At 35.1% G+C, this 24,938-nt stretch overlaps 2 protein-coding genes and 1 pseudogene across 2 annotated transcripts; 1 reads left to right on the forward strand and 2 right to left on the reverse strand.

Moving 5' to 3' along the window:
• Positions 1–6,099: 6,099 nt before the first annotated feature.
• On the reverse strand, positions 6,100–6,192 carry LOC119525503 (annotated as a pseudogene).
• A 2,881-nt stretch (positions 6,193–9,073) lies between these two features.
• On the forward strand, positions 9,074–10,015 carry LOC119525459 (olfactory receptor 5D18). The gene has a single exon (XM_037824236.1). The coding sequence runs from the start codon at positions 9,074–9,076 to the stop codon at positions 10,013–10,015; it is 942 nt and encodes a 313-aa protein (XP_037680164.1).
• A 10,678-nt stretch (positions 10,016–20,693) lies between these two features.
• Positions 20,694–22,096, reverse strand: LOC119525428 (renin receptor-like). Its single transcript, XM_037824177.1, has one exon. It carries the CDS (start codon positions 22,094–22,096, stop codon positions 21,044–21,046), a length of 1,053 nt encoding a protein of 350 aa, XP_037680105.1. The 3' UTR covers positions 20,694–21,043.
• Between the last annotated feature and the right edge of the window lie 2,842 nt (positions 22,097–24,938).

Genomic DNA, 24,938 nt, shown 5'->3' on the forward strand with positions numbered 1-24,938 from the left:
TTGATTTGAGACTTGTGAGGAATGAGTTGCTAGTGATTCTCCAGAGTTTGAGCCCCAAGGACTATAGAGTTAGGTATAAGATGCATGATGCCCCAGTTATACTCAGCTTACAGAGAAACAGGAGGCAGTGGCTCATTTCTCTGTAGCATGAAAGTTGCTTCAGATTTTCTTAGAAACAGTGAAAATATGATTTTCCTGATAGAGTAACTGGGGTCTTTAATTTTCCTTTTATGTTAAGTTACTGTAATTACTATCCAAAACTGGACCAAATCATATTAAATAAGAAGTTGATACTTTGGAAATGATTGGCTTTATTATCTGCTAACAATCATTTCACAAAAATATAATAAACTTGCCATCTAGAAATGGATATTTATCTGTATCCTATTCATACACATCTTAAATGGGTGTACATAAAATTTCATAAAAATTAACTCAATGTGCTATAATTCCTATACAAAGGTAACTTTCTGGTTAGGATTGCTGGAATGTTTGATAAATCTTGGCATTCAAAGGTTTTATATATGTATATATATAAAGTAGATACTTCCATTTTGAAGTCAAAGGAGGCCATTGCCTTCCTTAGTTAGCATCAACCCCTCAGCAACTGAGGTAATCAATGAGAGAAGTAGTCTTTATGTAATGAAAGTTGCTAATGGGATTGCTAAACTTTCTTCACATGTTCTACCATCTTATCTTATTCTTTGGAAAAAAAACTTATTATCCTAAATATTCTATTTGATGCAAGGATATAGAGAAAATAGCAGCAGCATATTTTGTTCTTTGAGCAAATGTTCTTCAAAGAACCCTTCACTAGGTTATGGATTTATGCACAAACATTTGCTCAGATAATATGAATATTCTGTTTTACATAGAAGGGAGAAATCAAAATGTCAGAGATCAAATACATGGCTCAATTGTTTTACATCTAGTAAGTTACAGAACAAGTTCTCAGAGAAAAATTTGTTCTAATAACCCATTTCTTAATGCAATTTAACCACAAGCCTGGGCTATAATCACAAGCCCTGTAAATTCTACATGATATACTAAATGACTGCATGAGCATGAAGAGCTTTTGAAATAGCAAGGATGGCTGCTAAGGCAGAAAGTAGTTGTTGAGGCCCACTTTGCAGAAAAAGAAGTGCATGACCCAAGCCTGGAAGACAGAATAAAATTTAGTTCAGTTGATTGGGGAAAGGATCTTGAAGGTAGGGACAATAGCAAATGCAAATTACCACACAGTAAAATATCAGAGTGTTTTCATGAACTTCTGTGTGGCTGAAGTGGGTGGATATAGGAAGTGTGATTTGTGTAGTAGAAAACTGAACATAATCTGGGCTGCAGTATCAGCAGGTCCATTCTCTCCTGTCCATTGCCCATGTAGTGCTGGTGGTTACTTTTATTCTCCACAGATATTGTAAATATTATTATTATTATTATTATTATTATTATTAATTTCTTTGTCAGACTCTATACTAAATGGTTTATGAGATTTTGCCATTATGTAATCCTCACAAAGACTGTATTTGTATTTACAAATAAGAATCCTGAAGTTTAAAAGATTGCCCCAGGTTCCACAATTAGACCACCTATATTTACATTGAAACCCAGGTCCATCTGAAACTGACATCTGCCCTCCTTAACTATGATCTATGGACTGGACTGATTCAGTGAACTTAATTTCCTTAACTCTGTATGGAGAAAGTAATGATTCATGGGCTTTTTGTAAAGATGGAATGTGATAATCTATATTAAAAATTTCCTTGACAATACATAACAGGTATAGTTTACTTCCTGAAGTAGATAACAATTTGCCAATAAATAGCACCTGATGAATATTTGCAGAATTAAATCTGTGATGTCAACAACTCTCTAAAGAGCCTTATGCCATTTGAATGAATTGCATTCCCCCAAATGCCATTATTTTTGATGTTATCTAGTGTGGGTGGACATAGTGTTGATTAGATTGTAACTCTTTTGAGTATTTCCATGGAGATGCAACCCACCCAACTGTGGGTGATAACTCTGATTGGATGATTTCCATGGAGGTGTGGCCCCACTCATTCAGCATGGACCTTGGTTAGTTTGCTGGATCACTATATAAGCTCAGACAGAAGGAGCAAACTTGCTACAGCCAAGACGGACACTTCAAAGAATGCACAGGAGCTGAGAGAGGAGCTGCAGATGAGAGGTACTTTGAAGACAGCTGTTGAAAGTAGACTTTTGCTCCAGAGAAGCTAAGACAAGAAAAACATCCAAAGAGGAACTAAGAATCACATTTTTGAGGATCTGCAGCCTAGAGAAGAATCCTGGGAGAAAGCCATTTTGAAACCAGAAATTGGAGCAGACACCAGCCTCATGCCTTCCCAGCTAACAGAGGATTTCTGGACACCATTGGCCATCCTCCAATGAAGGCACCTGATTGTTGATGCATTATCTTGGACACTTTATGGCATTAAGACTGTAACTGTGTAACCAAATAAACCCTCTTTTATAAAAGCCAATCCATTTCTGGTGTTTTGCATTCCAGCAGCATTGGCAAAGAAGAACAAGCCTCCTTCAATAATGTGTCCAGAGGTATATGCATAAATTAATCTCCATTCAGAATTTTAGCTGTAATGTGACTGAATCCATGGCAGAACAAGAAGGTCTAAATGATGTACTTCAGGATTTCTGAGCAACGGATGTGGACTCTTGTCCAGTGTATCCAAACATTAGTCCATAAACAGGTACAGGTTCATAGAGATAGGTAATTATCTGTGGTAGAATTTTAAAAATGAAGATAAAAGAATAATGCTGTTTTTCATATTATTAAAAATTAAGGAATGGCACATCATTTTGATATTGTGCTTTCTATTTCATGGTGTTCAAATATTTATTCCGTGTGAGGTAAGTATGCCAGTAGAAGGAATTTGTGTTTATATCTTCATGTGGGTTTAATTAATTAATTATTTAAAATTCTATTTCAGTATTCTAACCTGGCTAAACAATGAGTTGGCAGAAGTTGGTTGTGAGCCAAAAGTTATTTTGAAAGTGAAATGTATTAAAATCCAAAAGCTGGGCATCAGGCTTCTAATAATCCTGTATCAGGAAGTCTAGATTATTTGCGATAACACAATACCTGGTCTTTTTGTTATCAGTTTCTTAAAACAATTCTATTTCATCTGAGAATTCTTTTAAATGGATCTATTTAAACTGTCATCCACAGAGTCAATAAATCCTATGAGTGACTGGATTGAATGTGTGGAATACAGTTATTTAGAGGATGGTATTGACTCACTGTAGGAAAGGGCTTTCTGATTCATTAATGCATATGATAATGAGTGATTTGCCTTTGAAGTTTCACTTGTCACTGGTGATTCTCAAACTCATGTAAGAAGCACTGAGTCTTTGTTGAGAGACACAGGTGGGTGTGCTATGTGGTAAAAGGAGAAACTTTTTTGACGCCTTCATTCCTTACCATCCTGAGGTTCTGTGAATTCCATGAATGAGTGTCCTCACCACTGAGACAGTAACTTCTTATGTTTGAGGAGAACACAAGGCAAGTACACTGTTATACCTGATGTGTGGATACTGCAATACAGGATTGAGGACATTGTCATTTCCACAAGTTCATATAACTAGAAATGACTGAGTTAAGGCAGGGACTTAATGCTTTGAGCCCAAATTAAGTGCCCCTCACTATATTACCTTGAAGCACTCAGTCTGAGAAGTCAGAGAAATTAATTTGGTCCTTCAGAAATAAGTCCATTTCAATATACCGAGATTATGGCTAACTAGTATTGACTCCAAAGGCTGCATTCCTAAGATTATTGGACCTGAAAATCTCCTCAAGTTTTCTCTTCTCTAATTCACAGCTATTAGTTCCAGGATGAATGCAATAAATCTTTAGGAGAGGATACTGAAGCGTTCATACTTCAAAATGTCTGAACCAAATTTCCTATGAAAGAATAAGCAAGCACAAAATCCAGGGAAAAACCCTAAAAGTTAAAACAAATTAGATCAGGAAGGCTAATCTTCACAAATTTAAAATAAATTATTGAAGTTCTGAATATCAAAACAATGCTACACTGGGAAAAATAGGTAACTATATGAAGAAAAAGATAGAATTGACCTGTTCTTTGTTCCACATACTGAACAAGAGTTCTAGAAAATGAAGATTAAAATTTAGATTAAGTAAATGTAGCAAAACTTCATGGAGAAAACAAAAGTAAAGAAGTTAAAATGACAAATGAATGATTGAGGAAAATATCACCATATTTCACATACAGTGGAAAGGTAAACAATCAACAATCCTTTAGAAAAATAAACATTTGATTAAATAAAAGGAATACAAATGGCTCTTAAATACATGAAAAGTATTTAAACTTCATTTGTAATTAGAAAAGCAAATGAACACTCCCCTGAGATATCATTTCCCTCTGTGTCAGATTGGCACAAATATACAAGAGTTAAATGACATATCCTGTAAGTGAAGCTGTGGGGAAATAGATATTTTTATTCACTGTGGTCATGGTAGTAACAAGCTACAATTCCTACAGAAGGTGACTTTAAACACTTAGAAAAATTAAACATGCAGTTATCCCTTTTCAATGCAGTCACAAAATTAAGAATCCATTCTAAAGATAGTGCAGCAAAATATATGAAGTAACATATCAACAAGCATTATTTATAATACTTGGATGGATAAATTCAGTGTGAAAATGATTGGATAATATATGGGCCACAATCAAATACAATATAACTGTAATAAAAGAAAGGGAACTATTTTTATATACTGCTGTGGTGTAACCACCAACATGTATTGTTAAGTGAAAATAGCGAGATGAATAAAAGTGTTTATAGTATAGAAAATTGTAGGAAAGAGGAGGTAAAGGAAAATCAAAAACTAAATAAAGTGGCAAAGTAAGAATGAAAATTTCTGGGAATGCACCTTATAATACAGTTTCAATTCAGGAAAAGGCAATATTTTACATATTTTTTAAAAATATATTTATATTAAAAAGTAAAAAAAAAATAAATCTATGTCAGTTGAAAACAAATCAAGATAAATTAACCTATTATGTTGCAAACACACCCTTAGAGTAAAACATTTTTAAGGGATCTTAAAAACAGTATTTGCCTGTACCTCACTATAACATAATGTTTATTTTAGTATAAAGTATATAAATAATTATATACATGATATTGAAATAAAAATTGTCCACATAAGAGAAGAGTTACAGCTACAATATCAGAGAAGGTACGTGTGGTAGCTTGGAGTTATGTACCCCAGAGAAACATGCTCTTAATCTTAATCCATTCCTATGGAGATAAACCCATTGTAAACAGGATACTTTGATGAGGTTACTTCAGTTAATGCATGGCCCAACTGAATCAGAGTGAGTCCTAATCCTATTACTGAGGCCTCACAAAGAATGGCCACAGAGAGAGAAGCCATGGGAGAAGCAAGAAGCTGGATGTCAATGGGACCCAATATATTTGCATAACTTGCTCCCTCACCTCATAAAGGTCTCTGTTAAACAGCATCTCATTGTGTTCTTGCCTGACCTTCCTACTAAAAATGACGACTCTGGTTAATCTCTTGAGCACTCCTCATTACTGAAAATAGTCACATATTAGTTTTTTTTTTATTTTTGTTTTCCCTATTCAATGTAAATTTGATTAAGGGAGGAACTTTGCTTCCCTTTTCCCCAAAATCTAAAATGGTGTCTGACTCATGTTCAACCTATTATAAATATATAGTTATTGAAGGAATGACTACATTAATTAATACATATCTAGCATTATTATTTACTCAACCTCCTTTCCCTGGTTCCCTTTCTAGGAAACAAATGTCACAAAATAGTAACTGTTTTAATACTGATTAATGCATGCATTCTCTTCAATCAGTCTATGATCAATGGTGTTTATCATTACTACAAAGAGGTTATATATCTTTGTGAGAAAAATTTAAATGTAATTCATTTCTCTACTTTTCTTATATTAATAGCATATCTTTGCATATCATAGCTATGCAAAAATATTTGTTGAAGAATGGATGCAGTAAAACTTAACTTTTGTAAAAAAATTTCCAGTAACATATATACAGCCTAAAATAAAAATATGCAATGCTTAAAGAATTTGCCTGTCATCCTTGCACAGGGGCATGGATTGTGGCAATTTTACTATATGTGCTGCTGAAGTGAGCACCACAATAAAACTTTGGCAAGGCTACTTTTTGCCAAACTTTCCAAAGGAGAATATTTGAGATCTTGGTCTTCATTTGTAAGTCATTTCATTTGCATGTCATTAAATCATTTAATTTAATTTTAAAATTCAATATTTCTATTTTAATAAACCTGACAAGGGCTAGGAAATCAAGCAGAAGGGATATTTTGTTTTGTTTTACTTTGATTCCCCAATTTCAATAATCACTTCTAAAACCAACTTAATTTTTCTTTGTTGTTTGAACCATTTCTCTTCACAATCAAGTCCCTAGAGTTTTTGATGTTTATGGCTCTATCCCTAGTCCCATGGACGATCTTATTTATCACTCAGTAAATATTCTGAAAACATTGATTTTGTGCTAGCCACTGTCTAGGAGCTTGAAATAGAGCAGTATACAAAAGAACTGAAATTCCCTGCTTTCCTGGAAATTTCATTCTAGCTGGTGGAAACAGAATGTATAATAAAGGCAATAAAAATATATATGAAGGTTATTAGATACTCTAATCATTAAAATTGGGTACTAGGGTGACACCTGGAGTACATTAGTGTTCTCATGGAAGTGTTGTTATTGACTAAACAGGCATTTGAGAATAAACTTAAAAGGCGAGCATTCCAGTCGGAGGAAACACCAGTGGAAAGAACCATAAGAAAGAGGGTGCTAATTTATAAAGGAATTGTAAAGAGGTCAGAATAGCAGGAAAAGACAGGGGGAGAAAGAGTAATAAAGTAGAAAAGAGATTTAACAGAGACAAGACCATTTTTCCAATTGAATATTTACTACTGTTAAGTATTTACTGTCAATAATTCACAATCACCTGAAAGCTGGCTCATCACACTTTCCAATACGGTTTGAGTGGATGGTATGGAGGAAGAGAGTTATGCCAGTATAGCATCTTAGACAAGATGTGCTCATGATAATAAGTCCAGTGGTTTGAAATTATGAGGTAAGACATGGCACTTTTTTTGGACAAGTGCAGATTAATTACATACTTAGTTGTAGGATACATGTAGGAAGATGGCAACTGTAAAATGATGAAGGTTATGATTTTTAGTATTATAGTGAAGTATAGTTAGATCTAGGCTAAAGTTTTATGCTACTGTGAATGTCAGGTAGGCTACTTCTGGTTAGAACTGGCTTTATCTATCACAATGAGGTGAGCTGGCTCAGTTTCTTCATTAATAAACTTTAGGGGCCTGTTAGCTGAGTCATAACATTCCAAGTTACAAAAGAAGGTAAGAAGATAAGTCCAGGGCCACAAGATTATTAGGAGGCTATTCAGTGAGTTACAAAGCAAAGCATCAAGGAACCTGGGTTATAGTTCAGTGAGTTACAATGCTTACAAGCATTTGCTGTTGGCACAATATATCATAAGGCTGATAAATAACTGAGCCCTAATTCAATAAGTTATAATTATTATTTGTTAGCTCTTGGCTGCACTACATTTTCCTCCAAGTTTTCTAGAACACAAAAATCACATCAAGGAAAGGTGATTAATTTTAATTGTTTACTTTGTGATCTCTGGAGAATAGGCAATAGAAAGTCTCCAGGATCCATGTGCCAACAGTTGTGACTATAGATATAAGATCACAGGCATCACTCCCAACCAAGTTTTCCAGAGACAAGATAGATTGTGCCTTTGCCATCAACAGGTTTGCTTTAAGATTCTTAAGATGTACCCTTATGAATTTCAGTGTAGGATATCTAGAACACAACTTGGGTGGGGGAGGAACTTACTCTTTGGAGCAAGACAGTTTTGGAGAGAGATTCAGTGATTACAATACCTTCATATATGAACATGCTAGGAACAGGAAGTGGACTCTTTGTAAACAGAGTTTTACATAGAAATGCTGGCTCAGCTCACTCTTAAATAGCAGTGCCATGAACAACAGATACCTGGGATGGAGGCATAGAAGATACCTGAGAGTTTTAGAAATATGTATTTTCTTTCTTCTGTAAATTTTTAGAGTTGTCAAGGTAGAAAAGTATATGAGTAGAGCTGAATAAGCAGAGATTGAATGAATTCTTACATGAAAAAAAAAATTAAAAGGGACCCAGCTTTAATTAAGATTATAAATCCCACAACAATTGTTGGTTCCTGGGAGCAAAGTAAACATTAAAATGGGAAGAAATTATAGGGAAGAAGATTTTGACTAACACATTTCTTGGGTGCAAAGATATAATGAATATTACCATCAACTTAATAAGAACTGTTGAAACAGAAAAGAGCCAGTATATTAAACATAAATGTTTCACTCTTAAATGTATTAGATGAATGAAATATTGTGTTAAGGAAAAAATGTAGTAATTAGAATGCTAGTTGTGTGATGGATTGCCTTTTGAGGTTGTCTTTAATTTTCAGATTTGTTAGTACAAATGGGACCATTGAGAGTCTCAGTCTTCCATATAACCAGACTGATGTCTTTATTGATAGGATATTTGAAAATTAGGACTAGAGATAATGTTACACTCATCTTTTATGAACTCATAATGTTAAACTCCTTTAAAAAAAGAAAGTATTCTGTGATGATTTCATTACTTATCATAACCATCAAAACCATTGCACACAGTTTCCTATATTTTTATATATTAAAAATTACAGGCAAGAATTTAAACTAAAAAGAGTCCAAAAATTGTAATTCATTTCCCTTAAGAAAATTAAAAAGATGACTAGTTACCATGATATAAGATTTTAGACATTCATCATATTCTGTATAATAAACACATAAAGAGATTCTGAAATATATATGTCAGGTCTCACATTCTAGTATCAGCAAGAGATAGTAAATCAAGTTTCCTATGTGCTCACTCGTCTTAATATTTTTGTTTCCAGGATTGACTTTCAGATTTCAACAGACAGAAAACATGCTATTGTCAGAGGGAAATAAAAGTGGAGCCACATTCACCCTCTTGGGCTTCTCAGATTACCCAGAGCTGCAGGTTCCTCTCTTCTTGGTATTTCTGGCTATCTACAGCATTACTGTTGTAGGAAATCTTGGAATGATTGTGGTCATCAAAATTAACCCCAAACTGCACACCCCCATGTACTTTTTCCTCAGCCATCTCTCATTTGTGGATTTCTGCTATTCCTCCATCACTGCTCCCAAGATGCTGGTGAACCTAGTTGTAGAAGACAGATCCATTTCATTTTTAGGATGTATAGTACAATTCTTTTTCTTTTCTACATTTGTGGTGACTGAATCCTTTTTATTATCCATGATGGCCTATGACCGCTTTGTGGCTATTTGCAACCCTCTGCTCTACACAGTTGCCATGTCCCAGAAACTCTGTGTCATGCAGGTAGTTGGATCATATGCATGGGGATTAGCATGTTCCTTGATACTCACATGCTCTGCTTTCAATTTATGTTTTCATGGTTTCAATACTATCAATCACTTCTTCTGTGAATTCTCCTCACTACTCTCTCTCTCCTGTTCTGATACTTATCTCAATCAGTTGCTACTTTTCATATTTTCCACCTTTAATGTGGTGAGCACACTGTTCATTATTCTCACCTCTTACATATTCGTCATTGTCACCATCCTGAAGATGCATTCAGTAGATGGGGGCCGCAAAGCCTTCTCCACCTGTGCCTCACACTTAACTGCCATCGCCATCTTCCATGGCACCATCCTCTTCCTCTACTGTGTTCCCAACTCCAAAAACTCCAGGCACATCATCAAAGTGGCTTCTGTGTTTTACACAGTAGTGATCCCCATGTTGAATCCCCTGATCTACAGTTTCAGGAATAAGGATGTGAAGGACACTGTCATTATGATAATAGGCACTAAAGTCTTTTCTCACTAAGCATATTATTTTAGAAAATTTTGTTCCTGACTTGTAAATAAGTTGTGTCCAAAGAGGTTGTTTTTAAAAATGCATTTAGAAATAAGTAAAAAGTAAATGTTTTACAATAGGAAAGACATTAATTTGGGTTTAAGGAGACTAAACTTGGTCATGTCTCTTACTTGCTGGAGAAGATCAATTAACTTAATTTCTCTCATTTTGAGTTTTTCATCTACAAATTTGCAGTAACATGACCTTACTAATAATCTGATCATGAAGATTAAAAAAGAATAAAGATAGAACAGGGGACACCTTGTGTATACTATATAGATATTAATTTCTTCTTTCTTATAAGTTACTTGCTATATAATAGGTTCTCACTAAAAGTATTTCCTCTTATAAAGCAAAAATTGCTGTTAAAATAAGACAAAGTCTTTGTCTTCAAAGAATACAAAATACAGTGGTAATTGTAGGCCATCAAAGGAAGATGCTATTTGATGAGGCAGATATAATAAGAATCATGAGGGCATTTTGTAAAAGGAAAACTTCATATCCCATTTGGGGACATTAAAATGAAGTCTTTAAAAGGTAGATATTATTTGAAAATGGACTTGTAGAATGAGCAGGATTTTATAAGACATGTTTCATTGAAAACGGAGTTTTATTAGAATACCATGAACACAATCAAGTGTTGAGAAGGTAATATTGTCAATGATCCAACAAATTTTTTAGTTAGTTACTATCATGTAATGTGCTTGCACAAAAGAATGTGTGCATGTGTGTTATATTAGAGAATAGAATATGCAGGTTACTTTGGCATGAATGCAGTTTTTGCTTTGCCAAAGGTATGTTCTGTAATCTTAATGAATTTTACAACAGAGCTGCAGGGTAGCAGTATGGTAAAATACAACAGACTGCACCAGAACCTTAGAAATGTTAGGATCTCAGAAAATATTATATGCATAATGCAAGTGGGGGTTTAACTGAACAAACATCCAGTCAGCCATTTCAGTGGAAATGCATTTCAGATTGGAAATGCAGTTACGCAGGAAAGATCTATGGAAGGTTCATTGTCTGATGGCTTGGACCCCTGTGGACTGCTTGTAATGCCAGCAAGCTTTTTGCAAAATTTGTATGAGCAGAACCACTGAAAACCTGGAATGAAAGGGAAAGAAAATGAATGCATTGCGGGAAGAATAACTTCAAAGGCAGAACCATATAAGCTGAGGGCTGAACAGAAGAAATCTCCTCAGGTCCAGAGAGTTGCCCCACCCATGTATGTGGAAAAGGTAGGTTTCCCCCAATCGTGTTTGGAAGGGGCAGATCATCTGCTTTGGAATTTGGAGAGAATGGGCCTTGCCCCCTTTTATCAGGGAAAGTGATGCCACCCAAATGCAGAGGGTTGGTCTGTGCCCCAGCCTTCATGGAGAAAATTGCCACCATTCTAATGCTTCAAAACAGAGGAGGCTTCACCTTATGATTCAGAAAGAGCATGGTCACTGTGCAAGCACTTGGAAAGTGTGGGGTTGCCAATCCATCTGGCATGGAGGACAAATATCAATCCACGGATGATTGTCAGACCATGAAATCTGATGGAGTTTGCCCTGATGGGTTTTGGAATTGTTTGGAAACTGTGACTTCTGTTTTCCTTCAATTTCTCCCCATGGGAATGGGAATATTTATCTTCTTCCTGTTCTGCCATTTTATATTAGAAGCAGATATCTTGTTCTACAGATTTTACAGGTCCACAGACAGAGCGGAATTGTGCCACAGAAGATACCACACTTATGGCCAATTTTAGTGAGACTTCATATTTAGCACTATTACTGCGATAACTTACAGCTTTTGGGATATTGTGATGGAATGAATGTATTTTGCATGTGGATAGAACCACAGAAAACATGTTCTTAAACTTTATCATTTCCTTTTCATGTGGACCAATTGTAAATAAGATCTCTCCAAGATGTTACTTCAGTTAAGGTGTGGCCCAAATGAATCAGGTTGAGTTTTAATCCAGATTACCAGAGTCCTTTATAAACAGAAGGAGACTCAGACAGATAAAAAGCCATAAGAGTGGCCAGAAGCTGAAGATCAGTGGAACCCAGAGGAGAAGGGAGAAGCCATGAGGTCACTGTGTTCACATTGATTTTGGACTTCTTCCAGCATCAAAACCATGAGCCACCAAATCCTTGTTGTTTAAGTGAACCCCTTGGATGATATTTGATTTGGCAGCTTGGGAATTAAAACTGCAAGGATGGTAGGATGGCAAGTGCCCAATCTTGTGTGTGTTATCATTTGCCATCCATCCCATGCCATCACAATGGATCAATCCTTAATGAATATTTTTCCTAAACTTGGGTATAATCTCTGTATTCTTCTCAATAGAACTCTTATCCAACATAAAATTAAAAAGTGATTAGAGTTGCAATGTTATTGAAAGCTAACTTCCTGCATGTAATTAATCAAAATTAAGCAAAAAAAAAACATGCAGTTATTAGCATGAAAGCATATTTAAATTGACAAATTCCAATTATCAAATCTTTCTTTAATAACTCAATTTTGCTTAATAACTTACCTTCATTTTTTTTCTATTCAGTATGTCTAGATATAATTCCAAGGAAATCAGTAATATTTCAGGGAAAATAATTTGCCAGCTATTTTAGCAAAGAAGAAAAATATAACCTAGGGAAAAATTTTGTATTTGTCCAGTGAAATTATTTGGGATGGCAATGTGCTTTTGAACTTTTGATAATTAATTAAAGTCTTTGTTTTCAGTTCATATACATTGCTCAATAAGGGGTCCATTAAATAATGTAAAGAAAAAGTGGAAAGACAAAGTAAGAAACATTGTTTTAGTTATTGTGCTGGTTTGAATCTGTTTTGTACCCCAGAAAAGCTTATGTTCTTCTAATCCAATCTCATGTGGGCACACCTACTGTAGGTGGGACCTTTGATCAGGCTGTTTCCATGGAGATGTAACCCAGCCCATCCAAGGTAGGTCTTCATCCCCTTGCTGAAGTCCTCTTTGAAAGTATAAAAGGCAGATATTTTTGGAGAGTTTAGAGAAGCTAAAAAAGAAAACACCCCAGGAGAAAGCCATTTTGGAACCAGAACCTAGGAGAAGAAGGACCAGCAGACATCATATATGCCTTTTCATGTGACAGAAGAAATCTGGATGCCAGCAGCCTTTCCTCTGAGAAGGTATTCTCTTGCCAATGCCTTCATTTGGACATTTTCATGGCCTCAAAACAGTAACCTGTAACATAATAAATCCCTATTGTTAAAAGCCAACCTGTTTCTGGTATATTGCTTTTGGCAGCCTTAGCGAACTAAAACATAATGATTGTCCAAAAAATAATGCTTTCTCCCTTAACCTAATTTTTTCACTTGGTTTTTAAATATAATTTTACTGTCATTACACATCTGACACTTATGAAGTTTCTAATTTTATTTGAAATTAAAAAATTAGTTGTATTAACCATAGTTTGAATTATGGTGATAATCCTACAATTTACATCCAAAATATGTAATTTATATAGTGAAAATGACAGATTAACTTCTCTTGCTTCTCTGCTGACATGGCAAGCAATGATGCTATTGTATGATGGAACTGAAACAACCCAGTTAGTTTTTATTTTTTAATGCAACTTTATTGATATATATTCACACACCGTATAATCCATCCAAAGTATACAATCAATGGCTCACAGTACCATTATATAGTTGTGCATTCATCATCACAATTTTAGAACATTTTCATTACTCCAAGAAAAGAAAAGAAAATGAAAAAAGAACACTGAAAATATCTCAAACCTTGTATCCCCCCATTATTTATTTATTTTTGTCTTTATTTTATTACTCATCTGACCATACACTGCATAAAGGGACTGTCCATCAGAAGGTTTTCACAATCACATGGTAGCATGATAAAAGCTATACAGTTATACGATCATCACAAAGAATATGGTCTACTGGATTATAGTTCAACAGTTTCAGGTATTTCCTTCTAGCTATTCTAGTACACTAAAAACTAAAAATGGCCTCTCAACTTTATTTGAAATCTCTTCACTGCTGATACTTTATTTTGTTTCATTTCATTTTCCCCTTTTAGTCATGAAAACATTCTCTAACCCATGAATCCAGGGATAGGTTCATCCCTGGGAGTCATGTCCCATGTTGCCAGGGAGACTTAAACCCATCGGAGTCATGTCCCACATAGAGAGGAGGGTAGTGAGTTTATTTGCAGTTTTGGCTTAGAGACAGAGGCCACATTTGAGCAACAAGAGAGGTTCTTTGGGGGTGACACAGGCACAATTATAGTAGGCTTAGCTTTTCCTTTGCAGGAATAAATTTCATGAGAAAAAGCACAAAAATCAAGGGTTTGACTTATTAAATTGGGAATCCCTAATGCTTGTGAGAATATCAGGAATTCCCCAGGTGTGGACATTTAATATTTCCACATTTTCCCAGTCCTTCAAGGGGAATTTGTGAATACTTTTTTTGTTCTCTTTCCAAAACTCTGGCGTTTATTGGGGTATTACATTAACCTGTACAAAATAGCAAGATGTCATTCCCTATTCTCGGTTCCATGTAACTATGTTGTTTAAATAAAGTGAACATACAGGTTAAATTATATAGTGTGCTTCAGAGAATATAAAGTTTGTACCAAATAAACATCTCTTAAATAACAGTTTAAAACTCAGGAATAGATGTGACTGATGTAAGACTGTACAATTTAGAGACTTTTACAATAAGTTTTATTGAACATTCTGTACTCCTTCATCATCAATTGCCCAACCCCTGCCCATATTCCATCCCCTGATAACCTATGCTTTCAAATTCCATTCTTAGCATTTGCTCATTATGGTTAGTTTATATTAGTGAGGCCTTACAACATCTGTCCCTTCATTTCTGGCTTACTTCATACAACATAATGTTCTCAAATTTCATTCAACCAATTGCATGTCTCACAATTTCATTCCTTCTTGCACACACTCAATATTCCATTGTGTGTATACACCACAGTTTTCCTTTCTGTTCACCCATTGATGTACCCTTAGGCCACCATCATCCATTTCAAATCATGAATAATGCCACCATAAATACCAGTTTCCAAATTCCTATTCCTTTCCCTGCTTTCAGTTCTTCCAAGTGTATAATAAATAATGGGGTTAGAGGATCATATGGCAACACTATACTTAACCTCTTGTGGAACCACCACACTGCCCCCAGAGGTGCTGCACCATTTTACTTCCCTACCGAAAGTGAATATATGTATCTGTCTGTCCACAACTTCTCCAGTACTTGTATCTTTCTGTTTATGTTTTAACAATTATATTCACATACCATATAATCCATCCTAAGTGAGCTATCAATAGCACCCAGTATAATCACAGTTATGCATTTACCACAATTTATGTGAGAACATTTTCATGTCTTCTTCAAAGAAAGAAGAGGAAATATTATAAAAGAATAAAGAGTAAAAAATAAAAAAAGGAGAAACAATGGCAACAAGAACAAGAATCCCACGCCTCTCGCTTATATCCCCCTCTTATTGATATTTTGTTTGGTATATTGCTTCTTTTATAATTAATGGAATAATATTACAATGTTACTGTTAGTTATTGACCCTAGTTTGCATTGATTTTATTTTTTTGCATATGACATCCCATTTTCAATTCCTTGTGATGGTGACATTCATTTGTTCTCCTCATGTAAAAGCTTTCTAATCTTTGTACATTTAATCATCATAATTGTCAAATCTAGTTTTCACTAAGTTATTCAATCCCAGTTTATATTTGCTATCTTTCTTTCTGGCATCATACATACACCTAGCATAACTCTTTTTACTATACTCACACTTAGCTTTATTCATCATATTTACAATATTGCCCTGAAATCAGATAGTACTGTGCTATCCATTTCTGGAGCTTTACAATCAATCCTGTTGAACATTCTGTACTCCTTCAGCCCCAAGTGCCCAATATTTACTCTCTTTCTAACTCCTGAAAATCTGTGTTTTAAACTTTAACTCTCAGAGTTTGCTCATTATACTCAGTTCATATTAGTGAGACCATACAGCATTTGTCCTTTTGTTTTTGGCTAATTTCACTCAGCATGATGTCCTCACGGTCATCAACATTGTTGCATGCATCATGACTTTGTTCTGTCTTATAGCTGTGTAATATTCCATTGTATATATATACCACCTTTTATTTATCCACTAATCTGCTGATGGACATTTCAGCTTTTTTCATCTCTTGGCAATCATGAATAATGTGCTGCAAACATTGGTGTACAAATGTCAATTCATGTCCCTGCCTTCAGTTACTCTGATTTATACCTAGTAATGGGATTGCTGGATCATACTGCAATTCTATACTAAGCTTCCTGAAGAATTCCCACCTGCTTTCCAGAGCATTTGCACCATTCTACTTTCTCACAAACAGTGGATAATTGTACATCTTTCTCCTGATCTCTCCATCACTTGTAGTTTCCTGGGTGTTCTTTTGGTAATGACCATTCTAGTAAGTGAGGGATGATATCTCATTGGGATTTTGACTTGCATTTCCCTAAAAGCTAGTGTAGTTGAGCTTATTTTCATATACTTTTGAGCCATTTGTATTTCCTCTTTGGAAAAGTGCCTATCCATGTATTTTGCCCGTTTTAAATATTAGGTTATTTGTCTTTTTGTTGTTGAGGTGTTGGATTTCTTTATATATACTGGATATTAAACCCTTTTCCAATATATGGTTTCTGAATATTTTCTCCCATTGCATTGGCTGCCTTCATACTCTCCTGACATAGTCCTTTGATCTACAAAAGTATTCATTTCTGAGGAGATCCAATTTATCCATTTCTTCTTTCATTGCTTATGCTTTGGGTATAAGGTCAAGAAAACTACCTCCTAGCACAGTGTCTTTTTATCCCTTCATTTTCTTATAAAAGTTTTATGGTCTCAGCTGTAATGTTTAGGTTTGTGATCCATTTTGATTTAATTTTTATATAACGGGTGAGATAGGGGGCTTTTTCATTCTTTGGAAATAGCTACCTAGTTTTCCAAGCAATACTTGTTGAAGAGGTTATTCTGTCCCAGTTGAATTGACTTGACTGTCTTATCATCAGTTGATTGTCTGTAGAGGAGAGGGTCTATTCTGAACACTTAATTTGATTCCATTGGTCTGTATACCAACCATTATGCCAGTAGCATGCTATTTTGACCACTGTAGTTTTGTAATATGCTTTAAAGTCAGGTACTGTGAGACCTCCAACTTCATTTCTGCATCTCAAAATATTTTTACCTATTTGGGCACCTTGATTTTCCAATTACATTGATTATTTTTTTATTTCTGCAAAATAAGTTGTTGGGATTTTAGTCAGTATTGAATTGAATCTATGGATCACTTTGGGCAGAATTGACAAATTATCTATATTTAGTCTTACAATCCATGAACACAGTGTATCCTTCCATTTATTTCAGCCTTCCTTGATTTCTTTTGACTTTTACTGTAGTTTTCCCTGTATACAAATTTTTATGTCCTTTGTTAAATTTATTTTTAAATACTTGCTTATTTTGGTTGCTATTGGAATTGGAACTTTTTTTTTCTTGATTTCCCCCTCAGATTTCTCTGTGCTAGTGTATAGAAACACTATTTATTTTTGCATGTTGATCTTATATCCTTCCACTTCACTGTACCAATTTATTAGTCCTAGTGGCTTTACTGTAGATTTTTTGGGTTGTCTACATGCAGGATCATTTCATCTGCAAACAGTGAAAATTTTACTTCTTCATTTCCAATTTGGACACCTTTTATTTATTTTTCTTGCCTAATTTATCTAGCTAGAACTTCCAGCACAATGTTGAATAATTATTGTGACAGAGGGCCTCCTTGTATTCTTCCTGATCTTAGAGGGAAAGCTTTCTGACTTTCCCTTGAGTATGATTTGGTGGTGGGTTTTTCATATTTCCCTTTATCATGTTGAGTAAGTTTCCTTCTATTCCTATCCTTTGAACTATTTTAATCAAGAAATGATGTTGAATTTTGTCAAATGCCTTTTCTGCATCAACTGAGATAATCGTGTGAATTTTCCCCTTTGATTTATTGATGTGGCATATTATATCAATTAATTTTCTTTTGTTGAACAAACCTTGCATACCTGGAATAAAATCCACTGGTTCATAGTGTATAATTCTTTTTTTTTTTTTTTTTCAGTGGGACAACTGACAAAATTTAATCAAAGTTTGTTCCTGTTGTTTGTAACCAAGAAAGCGGCTAGTACATCAATAGCACAATGTTGGATCCAAACAGAGTTCCCTGAATTTTGTATTGTTATAGTTCATATTTATTGAGCAGTCACAAACCTTAGAATGTGTTATCCCACTGAATGCTAATTTTCACAAACCTGGGGGTGTTACCAACATTATGTAGACTAAAAGCTCTGATTCACAGAGATTAAGGGATTTGCCCAAAATTCTTCAGCTAGCAGGTGGTGAATCAGTGAACGGAATTCATCTTTATGACTCAACACATTTTAATCACAATGCCTCTTGCCAATGGCCTTCTCAGACAACTTTTTATTTCTTTTATTTTATAAAAGAGAAACTGTTGCATATTCATTCTGTCATGAAAAGGCTAGAAAGAAACTACCCAAGTCCCAGGTTGGAAGGCTTGATGCCACTCAGCAGGGATGGCCATTAACTCCATTTGCTACATCACTTGGAAATTGCTGGTTTGATCTTCCATTAAAAAGTTAAGTTTATGGCTTCTATATTATTAGGTACCAATGAAAAGGTTTCAGAATATCATTCCTTCAAAAAAGATATGGCCAAAGAAAATAACAATGGATTCCATATTATTCTTAATAGAATTAGGTCATAATCAATATCTACCACATGTAGGATCTCAGCTATTTTATAAACCTGGAATATGCCACCAATTACAAGTAGAGTGATTGGGTTTTCTCTGTCAACATCAGTGGAATAGTCTGTTGTGAGTCTGGCTTGCCTGGTCCAGTATTTTCTTTCTCCTGCCTCTGACACAAATCTCGACACACTGTGATTTATGTTCCTGAACAAATTAGACTTAATTTAAGAGCAAATCATCAGCAATAGGTGCAACAATCTTGGCAGAACATTTGTTTTAATTAATTGCTTTTTGCCTAACATAGACATAAGGATACTCATGCCATTTTCCCCATAAGGATTAGTGCTGTCATGTAACCACTTTTTTTCTTCCCCTAGAACTTAAAGTCTCATCAGTTTTAAATTACAAAGGCATTGGTTTACTTCATATTTAATCATAACAATCTAACTTCTACGGCAATGTTTATATAAGAAACTTGTGAAAGAAAAATGAATTTTAACCACTCTGCAGCATTCTAGATTTCCACTCACCAAACACAGGCCCTGTTGGGTTCCATGGGGGTCAGAGTGGGAACTGTTTCAGAGCTAGGCAGCTGGAAAACCCACAAACTTGGCAAGGGGGTAGGGGTGGAGGGGAATACTTGAGTGATTTTATAACAATGTTTTTCTTTGTTTTAAGAGTTGAATATTAGCCTATTATTTCTAGTTCAAAGAGAAGCAAAAAGAAAACAAAAATTTCCCCCACTCTATGGAGGTTTAACACTGTAATTGTCACAGGCATCCTGTAGAAAGTGGTAGAGAAAACAACTAAATAGACTTCATCTTCTCAAATCTGCCAACGTCAGTGTTTTTCATAGAAATGATTTGATGGTCTTTCCAAAGAGGCACAAACCGCTAAACTAAATCCAAGTATGGGTCCTGGGGGCAAGCTGCTCAACTCTCACTACAAAAATAATTCTGATAACATAATCTTTTAATTTAAAATTCTAAGTCTTTTAAGAAATAAAATTGTAACATTAAGTCTTTACCTTAGATAGTCCCTTATATTCAGACCAATTAGCTGCTTATTCATGTCTTTAAAAATTCTATAGGAAAACTTAAGCCTTTCCTACTTAGTCAAGTGTGAATTTATAATCTCTGTATAAATTCAGTAACAAGAATGGCAATTAAAATGCCTTACTTATATTGGTACTGAATCCCAGGAGGCAGTGAGAATAAACAACAAAAAAGGCATGAAATCATTTATATAACAGACAATTCTGATTAAATAAAACCCTGTTTAAGGTTTTTTTACAATATAAAACAGATTAAGTAGTACTGAAATGACATGAATACAGAATCATTAACTTTGTTTGTCATTCTTTATAGACATTGGTCCACTTCCACTTAATATTCTATAGAATGAAGCTGTACCGCAAACCATGGAAGCGTACACAGGGGGAAAAGTTAATGAAATAAAAATACTTTATAGTCATGCCCCAAAATGTCCCCCCAAGATTTGTTTTTGTATGTATAATTACAAGCATCAATACCTTCACAATGCTAGTTTCTTTTTAGATCAATGTAGCATTTTTAAAATCCACACCAGACCATATGGATCACCAAACTTGCAGCAGAGTTAATTGCCATCCTCTGTCAATCAGAATACAGTTCCAAAACTAAGCAATTGTGTAAGCACATCCATATTTTAGGGCTGCTCTAGGTTAAAAATCTTTCCTCTCATTTCAAGACATATATACATCAAATTAAGACACTTACAAATGCTTCATAGTATACAGCAGTCCAAATAGGATTTTCACCAATCCCTTGTTAAGGAAGTTAAGTAGTCATTAAGTTTCTCTAGTAAATTCAGTGCATTTTTCCAACATAAATAACATGAGCCATTCTAAATGGTTTACATTTATTTCAGTGCATATTTCCAAATATTAAATGGAATGAAATTATATTATTAATGGTTATATTATATTTGAGCATATTTGGACTCTATATCACATAATTTGATTCACATTAATACTATAATTCACTCTAAAAAAAGCCACAGGCACACACAAAATAGAGAACAAAATTTGTTTGTTCTTGTAAATTCATAGTACACTACACTAACTACTTTAAACCACACTAAATGATTTATTTTAACAAAACAGTTAATTTCCAAACCCGTTTTCTAAGTCTAGCATAAGGAAAGTTCAATCCATTAGAATCTTCTGGTTTGTCATCCTATAAATGGTGCTATCATATCCAGGATCCATGTTCCAAATACTGTAAGAGGTAATAATCACAGCCAAGGCCAAGGCGATCATTATCCAAAGTACCATGTTGAAAACCACTGAATATTCAAAATTATACTTATATGCAAGGTTATAGGGACTTGCTGGGTTGCCCGTTGGTTTTGCCTCAAGGATAGTCCTCATCTTCCTCATAAGAGCCGTGTCAAATGACTTTATAGTCACTAATTCTATCACTGCATTCCCACCATAAAGATTGTACATGTCATCTGCAAACTTTTGCAGTTCATCAACAAGAATCTTAGAAGCATCTCTGAACTGTTCAGAGTCTTCCCCGTAACGTTTCCCAATTTCATCCAAGCCTGCCAGCTCCAGTGAATATAAATCAGGAGAATGATCCTTGGCTAGATGCTTATGTCGAGACAACAAACTTGAAATATCGTGCAGCACTTGCCGTTCAGAAAGAAAGAGTAGGTCAACTTCATTGTTCCTGCTCAGAGAATTGAGGGGAAGTGAATTGAGAACAGAGTTCTCTTGAAACAGGCGATTATGGAGCTGTCGTAATGTTATTGAAAGTTCTTCGAAAACAGAGTTTGCCTTCCCCACCATATACACTCTTTCCTCACTGGGAGCCAACTGCAAAACTACAGGAGTTTCTTCCGAAAATAGGGAATGAATGGAATTTGCAACGCTGTCAAGACTAAAAGGAACTGCGTTCTCCAAAGGGTATGAGATGACACTACCTGGGGGTAGAGCCAGCTTGTCCACTCCCTTCACCATCACCATAACAGTAGCTCGAGGACGATGGAGTAGGTTACCCACTGCAAGTCCCGGCCAAGAAAGCTCTTCTTTCACAGAGAAGCCCATGGACAATGCAGCCACATCCGGGATGCGCTCTGCAGGTATCGGCCAATTTCCATCTCGGAAAACAACAGACCCTGGTGATCTTAATATACTAAACTCATCCCCCAAAACACCCATCACCACCAGGGACAGGAGCACGAGCACAACCATGGTTCCGCGGCAGCCTCGGAGGTGCAGGGCGAGACGGCCACACTGGCAACATAGTAGCGGCCACTGGAGCGTGAGGGTGGACGCGCGCGCGCTAGTCCCGACTCCCCATAGTGTATAATTCTTTTATCATGCAGCTGGGTTAGATTTGCAAGTATTCTGTTGAGGATTTTTGCATCTATATTCATTAAGGTATTGGTCTGCAATTTTCTTTTCTTTTTTTTGTTTTTTGTAGTATCTTTCTCTGACTTTGGTGTTACAGTGAGGGCTAAGTAGAATAAGTTAGGTAGCTTTCCCTCCTTCATTTTTTTTTTAAGAGTTTGAGCAGGATTCTTTCTTGAATGCTTGGTAGAATTCACATGTGAAATCATCCAGTCCTGCACTTTTCTTTTTTGGGAGGTTTTTGATGACTGATTCAATCTCTTTACTTATCATTGTTTTGTTGAGGAATTTTGCTTCTTCTTGAGTCAGTATCTGTTGTCCATGCTTTTCTATGAAGTTGTGCATTTTGTCTAAGTTGTCTAGTTTGTTAGTGTATAGTTCCTCACAGTATCCTCTCATTATCTTATTTTCTGTGGGGTCAATAGTTATGCTTCCCCTCCCTTATCTGATTTTATTTATTTGTATCCACTATCTCTTTTTCTTTGTCAGCCTAATTAAGGGTCCATTGATTTTTTTTTATTTCTCAATAAAATATCTTTTAGTTTTGTTGGCTTTCTTTATTGTTTTCACATTCTCAGTATCATTTATTTCTGCTCTAGTCATTGTTATTTCTTTCCTACTGTTTGATTTTGGGATTAGTTTGGTGCTTTTACTCTAATCCCTCCAGGTTGTGCTGTTAATACCCCATTTTTTGCTCTTTCTTCTTTTTTAATATATGTGTTTAGGGTAATAAATTACCCTCTCAGCCCTCCCTTTGCTGCATCCCACCTGTACTGATATGTTCTCATTTTCTTTTTCCTCAAGATATTTATTGATTTCTTCTGTAATTTCTTCCTTCAACCACTGACTATTTGAGTACATTGTGTAACCTCAATATATTTGTGGATTTTCCAGACTTCCACCTTTTATTGATTTCCAACTTCAATTCATTATGATCCAAGAATGTGTTTTTATAATTTGAATATTTTAAAATTGAGACTTGTTTGTGAACCAACATGTGGTTTATCCTGTAGAATTATCCATGAGACTTGAGAAAAATGTGTATACTGCTGTTGTGGGGCAAAATGCTCTTTAAATGTCTGTTAAGACTACTTTATTTATCAAAGTATTCAAAATGTTGTTTTCATGTTCATCCTCTGTATAAATGTTCTACCTATTGATGAGAGTGATGTACTGAATCTCCAACTGTTATTTTAGGGATGTCTACTTCTCCTTTCACTGTTGTCTGTGTTTGCCTTATGTATTCTGAGGCACTCTGGCTCAATGCATAAACAGTTTTCATTGTTTTATCTTCTTGATGAGTTGTCACTTTTATTAATATATAGTCTTTTTTAAATTGTTTTACATTTTTAGTCCAATTTGTCTGATATTAGCTTGACTTTCCCTGCTCTTTTCTGATTGTTGTTTGCATGAATTTTTTTTTTCCAACCTATCACTTTCAACCTATTTTTGTCCTTGGGTTTTAAATGAGTCTCTTGTTGACAGAATATACATGAGTTCTTTTATTTAATTCATTCTGCCAGTCCATGTCCTTTGATTGGGGTGTTTAATTCATTAACATTAATGTTATTACTTTCTTCAACCATTTTGAATTTTGGATTTTATATGTCATGTTTTATTACTTTTCTTTTTACCCTTTTAGTTGTCCTTACTGGTACTCTTCATTTCTACACTCTGATCCAAGCATCTTCCTCCTGTCTTTTCCTATCTGCCTGTTGTGATCTCTTTAGTATTTCTTGTCGAGCTGGTTTCTTGCTCTCAAACTCTTTCAGTGACTGTTTGTCTGAAAATATTTTTAAGTCTCCCTTATTTTTCAAGCACAGTTTTGCCAGATATAGAATTCTTGGTTGTCAGTTTGTCTCTTTCAGTATTTTAATATTATCATACCCCTTCCTTCTTACCTCCATGGTTTCTGCTGAGAAATCTGCACATAGTCTTACCAAGATTCCCTTGTATGTGATGGATTGCTTTTCTCCTGCTGCTTAGAATTTTCTTTTTGTCTTTACATTTTACAATCTGATTAATAAGTGTCTTGGAATAGGTCTATTTGGGTCTATTCTGTTTGGGGTACACAGGACTCCTTGGCTCTGTTATATCTGTCATTAGATTTGGGAAATTTTCAGTGATTGCTTCCTCCATTATTCTTTGCGTTGTTTTCCCCTTTTCTTCTCCTTCTGGGACAGCCATAATACATATATTCATGTGTTTCATATTTTCATTCAATTCTCTGACACCCTTTCATGTTTTCGCATTCTGTTCCCGTCTGTTTTATTGTGTGTAAGTTTTCATATGTCCTACCCTCTAGTTCACAAATCCTTTCATCTGACTCTTCAAATCTTCTGTTGTATGTCTCCATTGTGTGTTTGTGTGTTTGTGTGCTTGTATGTGTGTGTGTTATCTCTGCTGTGTGCCTTTCATTTTCATAAGTTTTGCCAGTTATTTTTGTAGGCTTTTTAGTTCTTCTGTATGGTCACCTTGTTCCTTTATATCCTTCATTTCTTTTGCCATATTTTCCTTCAACTCATTGATTTGATTTAGGAGATTTGTTTTCATATTTTAATTAGTTATTTCAACTCTGTATGTCTTTTTGAGTGTGTTTTTTTTCCCTCTGGCTGGGCCATAGCTTTGTGTTTCCTAGTATGACTCATGACTTTTTGCTGGTGTCTAGGCATCTGATTTCCTT

Source organism: Choloepus didactylus (genome assembly GCF_015220235.1).
Source record: "Choloepus didactylus isolate mChoDid1 chromosome 25 unlocalized genomic scaffold, mChoDid1.pri SUPER_25_unloc1, whole genome shotgun sequence".
NCBI lineage: Eukaryota > Metazoa > Chordata > Mammalia > Pilosa > Megalonychidae > Choloepus > Choloepus didactylus.

What these genes read in the sequence shown, in the direction of transcription:
- LOC119525428 (XM_037824177.1), bottom strand. Translation starts at nt 22,096, where the DNA reads ATGGTTGTGCTCGTGCTCCTGTCCCTGGTGGTGATGGGTGTTTTGGGG.
- LOC119525459 (XM_037824236.1), top strand. Translation starts at nt 9,074, where the DNA reads ATGCTATTGTCAGAGGGAAATAAAAGTGGAGCCACATTCACCCTCTTG.